At 35.8% G+C, this 17,973-nt stretch overlaps 1 protein-coding gene across 2 annotated transcripts in view; it reads right to left on the bottom strand.

The window, feature by feature from the left end:
• The window catches only part of PRMT9 (protein arginine methyltransferase 9), a 38,488-nt gene that overhangs the window by 11,504 nt on the left and 9,011 nt on the right, over positions 1 to 17,973 (bottom strand). For both annotated transcript variants that reach the window (XM_073232596.1, XM_073232597.1), the window contains 4 exons: positions 16,972 to 17,078; positions 12,865 to 13,057; positions 11,103 to 11,286; positions 8,736 to 9,450 (listed from right to left, as the gene is read on the bottom strand). In XM_073232596.1, the coding sequence (XP_073088697.1) occupies positions 8,736 to 9,450; positions 11,103 to 11,286; positions 12,865 to 13,057; positions 16,972 to 17,078 (1,199 nt within the window). The remainder of the gene's footprint in view (positions 1 to 8,735; positions 9,451 to 11,102; positions 11,287 to 12,864; positions 13,058 to 16,971; positions 17,079 to 17,973) is intronic.

The following is a 17,973-nucleotide window of genomic DNA, read 5'->3' as shown; positions in this document are numbered from 1 at the left end:
AAAAAGTAAAATTATGTCTGTTCACGGACCACATCATCTTATATATAGAAACCCCTAAAAGAGTCTACACAAAAAAAGAGCAAAGTTGCAGAATTTCAAATAAACACAAATTAGTTATATTTCTTTACATTAACATGAATAATCTAAAAAGGAAATTAACAAAACTTTTATAGTAGCATTAAAAATAATAAAATACTTAAAAATAACTTAACCAAAGAAGTCTAAGACTTATATACTGAAAAGTACAAATTTTGCTGCAAGAAATTAAAGACAACACAAATAAATGCAAAGACATTTGAGTTCATAGACTGGAAGACAATATTGTTAAAATGTCAATACCACCCAAAGTGAGCTACTTTGGGGTTTAACAATCCCTACCAAATCCTACCAGCATTTTTGCCAAAACAGAAAAATTCATCCTAAAATTCATATAGAATTTCAAGGACTCAAGAATAGCCAAAACAATTGTGAAAAAGAACAACAAAATTGGAGGTCTCACACTTCCCATTTCAAGACTTAGTACAAAGATAAAGGGAAAATGACCACATAAGCAAGATGATGGAACAGGAAGCCCCAGACTTACCTCTCCCTATAGAGACACTGACTTAACCAAAAAATGCCGGCCAACTGCCTCTGAGAAATCCAAAAACCAGTTAAGAGGCTGCTATTCCTCATGCTAGCACATAGCCAAAAAGAACTGCATGGAAGATGATAGGAAAATCTGTGACATTTATTTTCCATAGCTCTTCCCTCACAAACAGAGCATAGTACAACCCAACTCCCATCTTCTTCTTGGGGAGAGAAAGAGGAGTGGAACAGATATCCAATATTCTGACTTTTTGGGAAGCTTTCCAAGGGAGTAGTTTCTGTTATGCCTGAATCAAAGCTGTGACAGGAAGAAACAGGTGCAGGTTGAGGACCTCTGTTAACAAAGGCGATCTCTTGGCTTATTCAAGCACCAGAGAGTCTGCAGTACCACAGACAGACATCAGGGTGGGCTCTATGACATGGCTTGCTATAGCACCAAAGAAGCTGCAGTACTTCGGAAAGGTGCCAGGGGGAGCTCCTGAGGAGAAACAGACACACCTCTTCAACTAACAGATCACACACACAAGCCCAGGAAAGATGCATGCCCAGGAAAAGCTTAAGAGGTCTCCAGAATCTCAGGCTGTTTAATAAAGGACATCCCTGTACAATGCCAGGAAGCAAATACCAGGAGAGATAAGTGTTTCTCCAAAAGTTCAAGCCCTAATGAAAGGTAAGATGATGGAGGTGGAAAGCAAGGCAGAAACCGCCTCCCACAAACACACCAAGGAAGCAACTATAGCAAATACAACTAAACCTGAAAAATAACCCAAAGCCTGCAGAACAGACCACCTACACCTGGGGAAGAAGAGAAGACCACACAGAAAAGGGTCAAGTGGCAGAGCCACGATAGAGCAGGACCCAAGGCCTTCCCCCATCCCAGCATACAGGTGGGAGAAAGAGGAATGGAGCAGGGAGGGGACAGGCACCCAGGAACTCTGCACACCTGGCCTTGGGGATCTGCTCTGGGAGCAGGAGTCCACATTGCATTGGGTACTGGTCATTAGTAGGGCTGGACACCAGGGACAGCTGGAACACTCTGGGAGGCTGAGACTCAGCCACTTGTGGAGAACAGGCACACTCTGCTGAGACCCAAAGCAGAGGTGGCAGTTTGAAGGACTCTCCAGCAGTGGGAGGGGTACCAGAGGAGCAAGGGTTAGACAGAACTCTCTCCTCAGGAGAAGGGCAGATGGACGATACCTCCCCGGCCCTCCCTCAGCCCAACAGGTCTTGAATTCTCAGGAACCCCAGACACTCCATCCCCTTTGCTGGCAGCTTAGCCCCAAGGCACTTCACTGGGCACTGCCTCCATGCCAGCCCACTCAGCCCATCAGTGACAGATGTTGCTGCCTGGCAGGCAGAGAAAGGCTCTTCCAGCTTTCTTGTCCCTGTCTCAGTGCAACTGGGGAGGTGCCTGCAGGAGTCAGGTTCCAGAGCTACTTCCTCCCCACGAGCAGCCAAGTCCAGTGCTGTGCACCTCACCACTGCCAGGGGGCACCTGAGGGACTCCCTGATGAGTGCTCTGCCACCACAGTACATGCTTGCCCCTGACCCAGAGCTGCCCAACTACCCTACCCTTGGTGCAGGACGCCCATCGCTGCAGGAGTGGCAGAAGGTGGCCACACCCAAAACAGTCTTAGAAGTGCCACTGCTCTACTCACAAAGGGCTCACTGAGGCAAACTGCAGACTGAGATAAACCACTTCCTGCAGGCAGACAGAAAGGCAACCCCACCCACTGTGCACCAACAGCAACTGGGACTCCACCACAAAGAAGAACCAAACACTGGAAAGGAAAGAGTCCTGAGCTTCTGGGCACCACAGGACACATTCTTCATAAAGCCATTACTTTCTAGACCAGGAAGCATTGCAGATACATCTATTACAAAGGAAGAAACACAGAAACCCTGACAAAATGAGAAGGCAGAGGAATATGTTCCAAACAAAACTACAGGACAAGACACTGGAAAAAGGGCTAAAAGAAATGGAGATCACCAATCTTCTTGATAAAGATTTCAAAGTAAAAGTCATAAATATGCTCACTGACCTGCAAAAATGTATTAAATATCTCTGAGAGGACTTCAACAAAGAAACAGAAGAACTCAAGAACATAGTAATTGAAATGAAATTACAATGGAGGGAATGAATAACAGATTGCTGCAAGTAGAGGAGACAATCAATGAGTTGGAAATTAGAGAACAGGAACACAAGGAAGGTGAGAAACAGAGAAAAAAATTTCTAGGGATGAAAGAATGATGAGAGCTGTGTGACCAATCCAAATGAAACAATATTCACATAATAGGGGTACCAGATGGAGAAGAGAGAGACAAAGGGATAGAAAGTCTCTTTGAGGAAATAAATAGTTGAAAATTTCCCCAATCTGGGGAAGGAAATAGACCCTCAGGTCATGGAAGCACAGAAAACCCCGAAAAAAAGCCCAGGAAGACAACACCTGGATATATAGTAACAAAATGACAAGGATTAAGGATAAGGAGAGATTATTGAAAGCAGCCAGAGAGAGAAAAAAGATTACTTGTAAGGGAAACTCCATCAGGCTATCAACAGATTTCTCAGCAGAAACTTTATAGGCCAGAAAGGAGTGGCATAAAATATTCAGTGTATTGAAACAGAAGGAATTTCAACCAAGAATCCTATACCCAGCAAGATTATCATTCACATTTGAAGCAGAGATTTAACAATTCCAAGAAAAGTGAAGGCTTGTGGCATTTATAGCCATAAAATCAGCATTACAGGATATGTTAAAGGGACATCTGTAGATAGAAATGTTCTTAAGCCTGAATATTTTTCACCAGTGAAAATAAACTCACAACAAAGGTAGTAGACCAATTAATTACCAAGCAAGTACGAAGTTAAAACAAAAGTAGTAAAACCAACTATACACAAAATCAGTCAAGGGATCCACAAAAAGTGCAGATTATGATGCCTAATACATAAAGTGTGGAGGAGGAAGAAGAAGAAAAGAGAAGTACGTTTAGATTGTTTGAATTAGCACAATTGTCAACTTAATATAGACAATTACATAGTCAGGAAGTTATCCTTGAACCTTATGGTAACCACAAACCTAAAGCCTATAATAGATACACAAAAAATTTAAAAAGAAGAATCTAATCACACTAAAGGAAACCTTCAAACAAGAGTATTAGAGAGGAACTATATAAAACAACCAGAGAAAAATTAATAAAATGACAATAAGTACATACCTATCAACAATGACCTCACATGTAAATGGACTGAATGCACCAACCAAAAGACACAGAATGGCAGAATGAATAAAAGAAAAAAACCCATCTATATGCTGCATAGAAGAGACTCATTTCAGACCCAAAGACATACACAGACTAAAAGTGAAGGGATGGAAAAATATATTTCATGCAAACAATAGGGAGCAAAAAGCAGGAGGAGCAGTACTTAGACAAATTAGATTTTAGAACAAATTAAATAACAAAAGACAAAGAAGGACATTACACAATGAAAATGGGGTCAGTCCAATAAGAGGATATAACTAGTATAAATATCTATGTACCCAACATAGGAGCACCTAAATATGTAAAACAAATACTAAGAGAATTAAAGGGGGAAATACATGGCAACAGCTTTACGTTGGGAAATTTTAACACACTACTCACATCAATAGATCAACCAGACAGAAAATAAATAACAGAGGCACTGAACAACTAATTAGATCAGATGGACTTAACAGAAACCTACAGAACACTTTACCCAAAAGCAGCAGGAAACACATTTTTCTCAAGTGAACATGGAACATTCTCCAGAATAGGTCACATACTAGGCCACAAAAAGAGCCTCAATAAATTTTTAAAAATTGAAATTGTATCATGCAGCTTCTCAGACCACAATGATATGAAAATAGAAATAAATTACACAAAGAAAACAAAAAAGCCCACAAACACATGGAGACTAAACATGCCTCTAAGTAATCAAAGATAAATGAAAAAATTAAAGTAGAAATAAGCAATACATGGAAACAAAGGAAAAAACAACACTCCAAAATTTGTGGGACATTGTAAAAGTGACACTAAGAGGGAATTACATAGCAAGACAGGCTACCTCAAGAAATAAAAACAATCACAAATAAACAGTCTAAACTCACAATTAAAGAAACTAGAAAAAGGAGAACAAATGAAACCCAAATTTAGTAGAAAGAGAGACATAATAAAGATCAATGCAGAAAGAATCAAAATAGAGAAGAATAAAATAGAAAAAAAAACAAAACAAAACCAAGCGCTGGTTCTTTGAGAAATAAACAAAATAGATAAACCCCTAGCTAGACTTACCAAGGAAAAAAGTGTACACACATATACAAAATCAGAAATGAAAAAGGGATAGTCATAACAGATAACCACAGAAACACAAATTATTAGAGAATATTATGAAATCACATGCCAATAAATTGGACAACCTAGAATGGACAAATTCATAGAAAAATACAACCCTCCAAGACTGACCCAGGGAGAAATAGAAAATCTGAATACACCAATTACCAGCAATGAAATTGAACTGGTAATCAAAAAACTCCCAGCAAACAAAAGTCCAGACCCAGACGGCTTTATAGCTGAATTCTACCAAACATTTAAAAAAGGGCTAATACCCATCCTTCTTAAAGTATTCCAAAAAGTAGTAGAAAAGGGAATATTTCCAAACTCATTCTATGAAGCCAGTATCACTTTAAGTCCAAAATCAGGCAGAAACATTACAAAAAAGAAAATTATAGACCAACATCCCTTATGAACATAGATGCAAAAATCCTCCAGATATTAGCAAACAAAATTTAAAAATACATCAAAGGGATCATTCATCATGACCAAGTGGGATTTATTCCAAGGATGCAAGGATGGTATAACATTCATAAATCAATGTGATACATCACATTAACAAAAAAAGGATAAAACTTTATGATCACCACAATAGATGCTGAAAAAGCACTTGACAAAATTCAACATTCTCATGATAAAAACTCTCAACAAAGGGGGCATAGAGAGAACATACATCAACATAATGAAGGTCACATATGACAAACCCTCAGCTGTCATCATACTCAATAGAGAAAAGCTGAAAGCTTTTCCTTTATTTATGAGACTAGGGCCAAGATAAGGATGCCCACTCCCACCACTTTTACTCAATATAGTACTGGAAATCCTAGCTACAGCAATCAGACAAGAAAAAGAAATAAAAGGCATCCAAATTGGTAAGGAAGAAGTAAAACTGTCAATATTTGCAGAAAACATGATACTACATAAAGAAAACCCTGAAGACTCCAACAAAAAAATGTTAGAACTAAAAAACATATTCAGAAAATTTGCAGGACACAAAATATACTGAAATCTGTTCTATCAAATCTGTTCTATCAAATCTGTCAATACACAGTAATCTGTTACACTCCTATATACTAACTACAAACTAGCAGAAAGAGAAATTAGGAAATCAATTCCATTTACAGTTGCATCAAAAAGAATAAAATTCCAAGGAATAAGCCTCTCCAAGAAGGTGAAAATACCTGTACTCTAAAACTATAAAACACTGATGAAAGAAATTAAAGATGACACAAATAAATGGAAATCTATCCCATGCTCATGGATAGAAAGAATATTGTTAAAATGGCTTTCCTGCACAAAGTAAATTACAGATTCAATGCAATCCCTATCAAAATACAAATGGCATTTTTCAATGAACTAGAGCAAATAATCCTAAAATTCATATGGAACCACAAGACCACAAATAGGCAATGCAATTTTAAAATCAGGTATACTATACTCCCTGACTTCAAGCTATACCAAAAAGCTACAGTGATTAAATCAGTATGATGCTGGCACAAGAACAGACTCTTAGACCAACGGAACAGAACAGAGAGCCCAGAAGCAAACCCATGCATATATGGTCAGTTAATATAGGATAAAGGAGCCATGAATATACAGTGGGGGAAAGACAGTCTCTTCAATACATGGTGTTAGGAAAATTGAACAGCCACATGTAAAACAATGAAACTGGATTACTGTCTTATGCCATACATAAAAGTAAAATCTAATGGATTAAAGACCAAAACGTGAGACATGAAAAGCATAAAACTCTTCAAAGAAAACACAGGCAAGAATCTCATGAACATCAGCACAAGAAATTTCCTGCTGGATACATATCTCAGGCAAGGGAAACAAAAGCAAAAATAAACAAGTGAGAGTACATCAAATTAAACAGCTTCTGCACAGAAAAGGAAACCAATAAAACAGCAACCTACTGTATGGGAGAATATACATACATACATTGCAAATGATACATCCAGTAAGAGCCTAATATCCAAAACACATAAAGAACTCATATAACTCAACACCAAAAAAACAAATAATCCAATTATAAAATGGGCAGACAAACTAAATAGACATTTTTCTGAACAAGACATACAGATGGCCAAGACATACATTAAAAGATGCTCAACATCACTAATCATCAAGGAAGTGCAAAGTAAAACCACAATGAGGTATCACCTCACACCAGTCCAAATGGCCACTATCCACAAGACAAGAAATAACAAGTGTTGGTGAGGATGTGGAAAAAAGGGATCCCTCCTACACTACTGATAGGAATGCAAATTGATCCAGCCATTGTGAAGAGCAATATGAAGGTTCTTAAAAAAACTAAATACAGAAATATGACTCAACAATTTCACTTCTGGAAATTTACCCAAAGAAAACAAAATAACTAATTCAAACAACATTCACACACCTGTGTTCACTGAAGGATTATTTACAATAGCAAAGGTATAGAAGCAACCCAAATGCCCATCAACAGAAGAATGGATAAAAATGTGGTACATATACACAATGGAATATTAGCCATAAAAAAGAAATAATTCTTGCCATTTGTGACACACTGGACGTACCCAGAGGGTATTATCCTAAGTGAAATAAGCCAGGCAGCAGAGAATGACAAATGCCATATGATTTCACTTATATGTGGAATCTAGTAACAAAATGAGAACAGCAGTACACTCAAGAGACACTGAGAAGTAACTGGTGGTTACCATGGGGGAGAGGTCGGGGTCAGTGAGTAGGGTGCGTGAGGGGAATAAAGAGGCACAAAATCTCAATCCTAAATTGGGCCCAGGGATGGAAATGCAGAATGGAGAACACAGTCAATAGCTTTGTAACATCCTTCTATGTTGACAGATAGTGCACTAGTTGGGGTGAGGATTTAATGTATTTTAACTGCTGAATCACTCAGTATACTTGAAACCAATGTATTTATGATAAGTGTAAGGTTTTAAAGAAAAAAAAAATCTAGTGATTTTTACTGGTTATGTCATAAGAAGTAAGTCTGGTTAACAAAAGAAAATGCATATGAAGCCTCAAATATAATTAACCATATAAGCAAATACTTTTGCTCCTGGTTTTGTCAAATGCTTTTCCCTCAACAAAAAATTTGCCTTTTGCTACTGCAGTCTGGTCTGCACTCCCACCACTATACTACAAAACAACCCTTCTTCCATACCACAAAATTTAAAATCTGTTAACACTCATTTTACCTAAACATAGGCTCCTAGATGTTAAATACTGCCATCTTTTCAGATCTGAACAGCAGAATGAAGAACCTTGAAGCTTAGCCAAATTTGCTTTCAATATTAAATATCAGGATCAAGTTTACCTGCAGCCACCTAATATGGAGGAACAATAACTATGGAAGATTTTTAAGACCTAAAAGGACAGACTTGTTCCTAAGAAGTACTCTGCTCTCTCAATATATGATCAAATGGGTACTATATGTTTCTTGAGGGTATTTCTTATATTATAAAGATGAATTTTGGTTTTTCCTTATTTACCCAGAATATGGTCTTATCTGTTCTTATCTCTATTTAATTTCCTATTATATAGGCAGTCCAATCCCAAAGCAGGCTCTCTTCTTCACACCTATAGTGCAGGGGGTGCAGGGGTTCCTTTAGAGAAAAAAAATAAGTAATGACATACACACAAAGAAAAAGGCATGTAGTCACATGTCCTAAAAAGCAATGCTTGAGGAACATATAATGATCATGTGACATTTGTACAGTTATATATTTAAAGAACTAAAAAAGATTTACTTGAAATTTCAGCTCAAAGAAACCAAAAGTTTTACTTTGTTTTACCTGGATATTGCAGCTTTTTCCATGATTTCCTGCTGAATGAGCCCAGATGGCTCAATGACATCCAATATAATTATACTCCATAACTTGTCTGATTTTGGCCTTTGCAACACAGCAGATTCATCTTCCACATGTCTCAACCAAAACTCAAGTGTTTCTCTAGGAAAGTGATTGGCTTCAGAAATGAGATCCAGAGTGATACGATGCTGGTCTTTCTCCACAGAACTGTAAGGTTTAACCTGCCCAAGTGTACCAGCAATTATAGGCAGAATAGAGAAGCCTTCAGACACATCTAATACATAGAAAGGTTCATGGACACTCTGTTCAGAAGTGGGTCCACTTCCACGGCTCATGTCATTATTCTGACAGTGGGAATCCATAGCCTGACACAGTTTCTCTGGAGTCAGTGAAGACAACACTTTCCTCATTGCCATTTTAAAGCCTTCATGATATGGGATGTTATTAAGCAAAGCAATTTCCGTGGATTCCAATAAACACATCTGCTCCACAGCACCTGGTTTACTGGTCTGAAGGTTAGCCAGGGCACTACAGAGTTCAGCCTCACTTCTAGAAGAGATCAAGTCTTTATTCTTGGTAAAACTTGTCCCAACATCCATTTCCTGTTCTGACCCCAAGACATTAATATTCTGGATTCTTAAGTAACAATCTTGACAGGACACTTCCATCATCACGTGGCTCCCAGGCTTTACACAGTATTCTTCATAAAACAGTATGAAAGAAAAAAATTATAACGATGACTATGAGGGTTTGAATCTGAGGATCACATAAACACCTCATCCTCCCCCAATTTTTAAATCACTACAGGAAGGATTACATCTACTGATTTAATAAAATTCAGTGAATCTACTTATTTCCTTTACTTAGGGAAAAACTGAAGTTTGCAGATTCAATTAATTTGCAGCATAATAAAGAGATCAAGAGCTCTATTAAAGGACCCTAACTATCAGTATTGTAATTTTTTTACTGCACACTAGGTATCATCATGTCCCCAAATTTGGGGGTGGGGCTTGGGGAATTGCTCAGGGGACTCTTAATCTTCTTTGGTAAGGAAGCCAACAATAACAAAGATAGATGAAATTCAGGGATTAAAACCAAAATTTACTTTAACTTAAAGGGATATTCTTTTCTCTAAGAAATTTCCAAAAGAACAGGGCAGCATTCAATAGAACCTTATCAATAATATTTCTTAACTGCCATGTAGACATTCTTGAATATTCAGGAATTTGAAAATATAAGGAAAGACTAAGTCCTACAATAAAGACTGAATCATGCTATTATTATCCATGAGCTCTCCATTTGGTAAAATGTTAAAATGTAAATGCATAATCATAATTCCTTCCTATCAGCCCTTCAACTGGTTGAAAATACAAGTTCTTATTCTTGTGTTTACACATTTAAAATGCCCTTTCCCTAAGAAGAACTAAAAAAAAAAAAAAAAAGACTATCTTCTTAGTATAAGAGTTAGAACAAATAAACACAAATAAAAAATGCCACTTTTTGAGTGGCAGTCCCTATAGAGGTATTTTATATCCAATTATCTCTAATAATCCTACAATAATCCTGCATGATAGGCAGCAGTATCCTATTTTCATACATAAATGTTCTGAGAAATAACCAGTAAGGTCAGCAAGTAAGAAGTTAAGCCAAGATCTGAATCCAAATCTACCTGACTGACTCCAAAACATGAATACTAGCCACAATATACTGATGCCATGACTTAAAGACCCTGCCAAATTAGATCCTTGATTAGGAGACTAAACAGAAATAGAAATTTATTACTTTCAAGTTTAAGAAAGGTAGAAGTTTTCTATGTAACTGTGAGCTATATTGAAACCCAGCAAACAGCTGGGAAGAAAATATCTACACAAAAATATCTTGAATATTGAGTTTCCCCAGAGAAATACATGGATTCATGAACTTTTACCTAAAATTGCAAAATTTTTACTTATATGATGAGTGTGTACATTTCTATAACCGGTGGCTCCACAGATGCCATCAGATTCCGAAGTGGTAAGTACTCCTGCACTGAAAGTAGCATTTTTCCTGTGTTCCATAAAAAATGAACTAGCATTTCTCTTATCTGCTGATAACTAGTGATGAGAGCTGAAGAAATGACTTAATGGTAGGTATTTCTCAGTGGTATGCAGCAGAGTTGTGTTTTAGTCTCTCTTAACTACATACATTATTTAGAACTTAAAAAAAAAAGAAAATTCTGAAAGATTTAACCAATCTTCCTTGACTAGAAACTTCATATTCAAAGTAAATGTTTTGACACTGACTCAAATGCTTAGAGGATTAAAGCAACAAGTTTAAAAACAAACGAACAAACAAAAATCAGAAAAGCTATACCTGCAAGGTCATGTACAGGGTAGACAGCCTGTTCCCAACATGTTTCCTCACTGGGACTTGTGGATAAACTGTGTTCATCATCAAGCTGGAGTACAAACCAAACCACAATAGCATCTAGTATGCCTTCTTTAGTAACAGGAATATCAATTCTATCAGGTTTTTTAGTTGAGAGACTTTTTAGTTCCTGACAAAAATGTAAAAGGAGTAAGAGGATTTTAAACATTTAATATATAATGCCCAATATTATATCACTTTTCATTTCTGTAAGTTCCCAGTCCTGCCCAGCACCCTTAGGGGATCAGTATCCTGGCACCTGAAAATCATTTCAGGCACACTGGATGGGAAACACTGACCTATCATAGTGGAATACCATGCAGCTATTAAAAACAATGAAGCAGATATGTATTGCTGATGTAGAAGGAAGTCCATGACTTCCATACTGTTGAATGAAGACAGCCAGTGGCAAAGCAACAGAGACTGTTTTTAAAAAGTATGAGTGTGTGTGTGTGTGTGTGTGCACATATGTACTGTGTTATGCTGCCATTTCAGGTGCACACGTGCACACACACACACACACACACACGCAGGAGAATGGAAAAACAAATCTGAAAAGATGCACTTCAAACTGGTGACCTGGAAAAAGAAGATCATAGATTTTAAAACAGGAAAAAGCATACTTTTGAAATTTTTCCTTTCTATTCTTCTGTATTACCTGAAAGTGTTAAACAGGCATTTATTACTTTCAAAATTAAAGCCTTAATAACATGTTTTTTCTTACTGTAGCAAAGAAAAATTGAAGTAAGAAAAGCTTCAAAAGTAAAAAGATACATAAAATAACAAAGGGATAGCTTTGGGGTATTGAGCAGCTATAATCTTGTTCCTCATTAGCACGTGGAGCTCAGCTTCAGGAAACAATGTCAAAGTGTTAACTTAGACCCAGTCCTCCTCAAGAAAAACCTAGTATCAGTACATAGGGAGAAGCTTTAAATTTTCTATTTTAAGCTAAAATAACCTTCACAAAGTCTTCTGTCCCCAGGCTGTTTTCATCTAAAAAACTTATGTACTTGAACATTTAACCTTACTTACAGGTATTCTGAGGACTCTATATATCCTTTCTCAATTTTCCTGGGCACTCTGCACAGTACATTCTCCCACCACCCACCAACACACAAAGATATACTAGGGCAATCAATATATTGTGGTTTGTCCAAGACTGTCCTTGTTTTAAAAGTGAAAATCCCACGTTTCAGGAAACTCTCAGTCCTGGGCAAACTGACACGTTTGGTCACCTAATATACATATAACCTCAAGACCTGGATTACTGTTCATTTCAAAGAATACTGTTCACCTGAAATGGCAGCATAACACAGAGAAAGTCAGCAAGATGCAGGTTACATCTCCTGCCCCTGCACTCACATGCTGCATAATTTGGGGGTATTAATGTACACAACAATTCCCTCATCTGTATAGTACAAGAATAATTTTAACTGTACTGCAATACTGTTGCCAGAGCAACCTAAGGACACATGTGAAAGCACCTGACACACACATTCCCAACAAACCTTAGCAATTGTTTTTCTCTGTATTTAATACAAGTGAATAACTTTAGGAGGGAATTCTGGTTACCGATGGCTCATTTTCTTTACATATAGTAAGTGGAATCCCATGCAAATTCATAAAATAAGACTGTCCTATATATTGTTTTAAACAATGCATAAAATATAATGCTCAAAAATAAAAATTTAACTTTTTTTTTTTTTACCTGAAGATTGTTGAAATCTATTGTCATAATTTCAAAGCACTCTGTCAAAGCCAAAAATCCCCCAGGAACTCGACTCATCTTTTCAGTTGTATAAGGTTCAATAGTTTCTTCAGTATCTACAGAAGAAAAGGCTGGACTCTGAAATTTCACATTTGTTGGTAAACAAACCCCAGCAATGTCCTTAATACACACCCTGGTGAGAAGGGAAATGAGAGGGTAAAGGGAGAAAGATGGTCTTTTTGCTCTTGTTTTTCAGAATCAAGTAACCCATCTAACGTTGAGTCCAGAAAAAATAAACATAGAAGTGAAATAAAACTTCATAAAGACTTCTTAAATACAATTACATTGAATCATCACTAACTATAAAGGAAAACAGATAAGTCTTACGTTAAAATTAAGAATCCTGTTCATCAAGATACCCAGGAATAAAGTAAAAAGGCAAGCCACTGAGTAGAAGAGATTTATAATATATTCATTCAACAAAGGGCTTATATCCAAAATTAATAAAAGAGAAAAAAAAATGGGCAAAAGATTTTAAACAGACTCTTCACAAAAGAACATATCCAAAGGGCTAATAAGCAGATGAAAAGTTGCTCAGCTTTACTAGTCATCAGGGAAGTGAAGTTAAAATCATACTACACAACCACCTTCGGGAAAATGAATCAGTCAATACCAAGTCTTGGTGAGGATGCAGCCCCATACACTACAGGTTGGAGTATAAAATAGTAAGACCACTTTGGAAGCCTTTCACTGTATTTTTTCAAGCTGTACCCATTCCAGATTCACTCTCACTAGGAACCTCAAGGTATTTTGCATTTCCACTTTGGGGGCTGTTCATATACTCAAATGCCAAAAGAATGTTTATAGCTGTACTATTTCCAATAAACAAAAAACTGGATATAACCTAAATATCCATTAACAATAAAATGGACAAACATGTTGTGGTGTATTCATACAGTGGCATGCTATCCAGCAATGAGAATGAGCAAACCACACACAAGAACATGGATGTGTTAGACAAAAGAGGCCAGGCACAAAACATTCCATACTGTATGATTCCATCTGTATGAAATTTAAAACAGGCAAAACAACCTGCGGTTTTAAAAGTGAAGAGAGTGTCTACTTGTAGGGAGTTAAGGTGCCAATAAGTGGAAGGGGATTCCTTCTTGGGGACTTTCAGGGATGGTGGTAATGCTCTGGACTTTGATGTGAGCACAGGCTACACAAGTGTAACAATATCATGAAAACTCCTCAAACCATAAATTTATGGTTTATGCACTTGCTATAATAGCGTCTGATTTAGTAACATTTTGTTTAAGGAAATACTTCAACCTCATCTTGAAGGCATTCATTTATTAGTCTATCTGCCTTGATATGGTTTCAGAAGTTTGAATAGACTACTTCTAGAAACAATTTTATTATACTCTCAAGATGATTAATTAAACAGAACCATTAATGATTTTAATAACTAAAACTGAAAAGTCACAAGTTATAGAAATAGAATATGACAAGTTCCTTTTAATTTCTTATAAAATACTTGAATATCAACTTACTGTCAAAACTTCAAATATAGTAAAAAATCAAAGTCTACCTTCACAGTACCCTTTATCTCCATTTCTTCATTGTTGAAAGTTTGATCCTTTCATACCTTTCTCGATATTTGTGTGATCATATGTATGTATATTACTCACACAAACACATTATACTATTTTCCTCTGTTCTTATTTTGAAAATGATTTCAAATTTATAGAGAAGTTTCTAGATAGTCTAAAGAACTCTCACATTCTTTAACCAAGTTCATCAAATTTGTAAATATTTTGCCACATTTGTTTATCATATTCTCTCTCTTTCCATAGTCTTTCTTCTGAATCACTTGAGTAGGTTGCATTCATTCATCTTACCCATGTATCCATTGATACTTCACTGTATCTTTACCACAAATGAGGATATTTTCTTAATTACAAGTTATCAAATTCAGTATTATGTAATATTGTCATTTTTTCATTTGACAACTGAATCAATAAATCAAAAAGTCCTGTATAATAAAATTGTTTCTAGAAGTAGTCTATTCAAACTTCTGAAACCGTATAAAGGCAGATAAACTAATAAATGAATGTCTTCAATATAAGATGAGGTTGAAGTATTTCCTTAAACAAAATGTTGTTGTTAAATCAGACGCTATGTTCTTCCTGACACAGGATCATGATTTCAATTGAGCTGTCCAATTGAGCTGACATTTCTAATGTCCTTCAATCTGGAACAGTTCTTCATCCTTGCTTTTTTGCTCAAGATACTGACATTTTTGAAGAAGGTAAATGACTTATTTTATAGAATGGGCCTCAACTTGGGTTTGACTGAGTTTCCTCACAATTACATAGTCATATATTCTGGATGTAATACTACGTAAGTGACATATGCTCAAAATATCACATCTGAGGGAATCTTACTGGTAATGTTAGTTTTGATCACTAGGTTAAGATGATGCATTGTTTCTTCCCTGTATATTAACATTTTTTCTTTTGTGGTAATTTGTGAGGAGATACTCTAAAACTATATGAATACCCTGATCTTCATCCAACGTCCCCTCTGATTTAGCATCAACTCATAATTCTTGCCTACAACTTTACATGAGGATTGCAAATAGTAATTTTGCATCATTTGTTCAATATTCTCAAACAGCATTCTGTTAGATTAATAGAAGGACAATTCTTCCTATTTATTAAAAGCAGGTACTCATGGATTTTTATTTTATTCAATAGGTTTTGATCCCTAACTGCCATTATGTAATTTGGTGCTTAAGTTGTCCCAGATTTGGCCAGTAGAGACCCTCCCAAACAGGTTTCTATGTCCCTTTAGCCACACTCTTATTTTTTTTTGAGCACTTCCTTAATTTCTGACTCAAGATATTCCACATTTATCTTGAATCTGTCCTGCTCCAGTCCTGGAGGCAGCTGTTTCTCCAAGGAGTTGTAGTTCCTTTTGATGAGAAATGTATGTAGAAACCAAGATCTGAGTGCTAGGTATGTTCATTTCTCCTAGGATTACACCTTGTTTTTTTCAATTACTATCCTGAACTTCTTTCCATGTAGTTCTGTACATGTACCTTAACTAATTTTCTTCAACACTTGCAAAAAGTGAATTCACATTGGGTCAATGTTTTATCAAAATTTATTGAAAATTTTTCTTATTAATAACACTCAAATAGTTTGTTTCTGTTTTTCTGATTAGTGTTACAGTAAGTGCCCCTGTATACTTATCACTGCAAACATTTTGAGTACTTATCAGTATAGATTACAACAAGTGGAAATGGTAGGTCAAAGACCATACACATCTTCAGTTTTGTTAGATAATGTCAAACTGAGCTATTAAAATGTTGCACCAAAAGTGTATACATTTTCCCCACACTTAGGAGAAAACAGCTTATCAATCATTTTTAATGCTTACTAATATAAGCAGTTAAAAAATGTTATTCTATTAATTTCCATTTATCTGACAATTTTATTAATGCTTTGTTTGTAAAAGTTGACAATATTTATCTCAGTCTTTTAACTTTATCTTTCACCAGATAAGAATTTTTTCCAATTTTGTTTTAATGTGGAAAAAAATGTAACCAAGAAGCTTCTGTAACTAAAAAAGTATAATATCACATTCTCATCTGAATCCTATTTGACAACTAAATCTCAAAATCTCATGTTATTCCATTTAACCACAAAACAGTATAACAACAATAAGATTATTAAGAAGGAAATGGGAGAAATAAAAACTAAAATTATTTTTACATTAGAAATCTTTCACTTGTGTCTAATATCAGTCTGAACTTAACATTTTTCTACATGAATCTATCACACATCATAAGGATACTGAGTTGCATCAATATTAATTTTCCACTAAAAAATCAAAAGCTGGTTTTAATCCTGGAGTTGTATTTTAAAAGAAAAGAAAAAGAAAAAAGTTAAAGAAAATGAGGACTGGAATAAACATCATGAATTTAATCATCAGAAAAGTCAAATTCTCAGCTAAATATTTACTAAATAACCTTTGAAGTACAATCAGCTCCTGAAAATTACTGTTTTTTTTTTAATATTTACTACTACAAGAATCACGTACCTATGATGTCTTCTTATCTCAGCACATTCTACTGCCATTCCAAATATAATAGCACCTGCCGGTATAACTTTCCCATATTTTTCACAATTATCATTCTCACCTTTGGTCTAAAAATGTAACAATAAAAAATAAAATTAAGTGACATATATGCAAAAATATATATGACAAGCTATAAAAATTAAAAGAAAAAACAATAGTTGAGAATAAGCAGGTTAAGGACTTTTTAAAAAGTTAGTTTTATTAACTAGATTTATTATGGTGATCATTTCACAATATATCTAAATATTAAATCATTATGTTGTATACCTGAAATTAATGTTATGTCAGTTATATCTCAATAAAGTTTATTTTCATTACTATATATGTGTGTCTGTGTGTGTATGTATTTTTTTCTTCAGCAGCACAAATAGGAAGGAAGGGAGGGGGAAGCTCTAAGTCTGCATATGAAAGACTCCTGGGTATGAATTTAACTGTGAAGCCTACATCACCAAGCAGTTGAAAAACAAACTGCTCTTCTTGTCAAACTTTAATTAGTTATTTTAAATCCAAAACATTTTCTGTAAGTAGTGAATTCTTACTACATGTTAAAATCCTTTCATTCATAATACATATTATAAAAATCAAATCTACAACTTGTGGCCCACAGTAGAGGATTTCATTGCAAAATATAATTTTAGGAGTTAGCCCTATCCATTAGTAGCCTGGGTTCCACTGGTACCTTAAAACCATACCAAGCCAATCATTCCTACACTCCCTTCAGATGTTTTACCAAAAACCCAAGCTGTGAGACTGAAGTACTTCTCTTTCTCAAGTCTACTCAAGAACTTGCAGTCAGTCCCTCCACAGTGTAACCTCAATTCCTACGAATTCACTGCTGGACTATTTTGGGGTACAAAAGTATACACTGCAATGTTATTAAATTTTTTGCACAGATTTCTTTCCATCTACACAGTATGTGCCTTGACATTAGGATGGATTCACACTGCTTTGCAACCATGCTAG

This window comes from Manis javanica, chromosome 3 (assembly GCF_040802235.1).
Source record: "Manis javanica isolate MJ-LG chromosome 3, MJ_LKY, whole genome shotgun sequence".
NCBI lineage: Eukaryota > Metazoa > Chordata > Mammalia > Pholidota > Manidae > Manis > Manis javanica.
The sequence above is the reverse complement of the archived record's forward strand: the minus strand, read 5'-3'. Positions and strand labels throughout refer to the sequence as shown.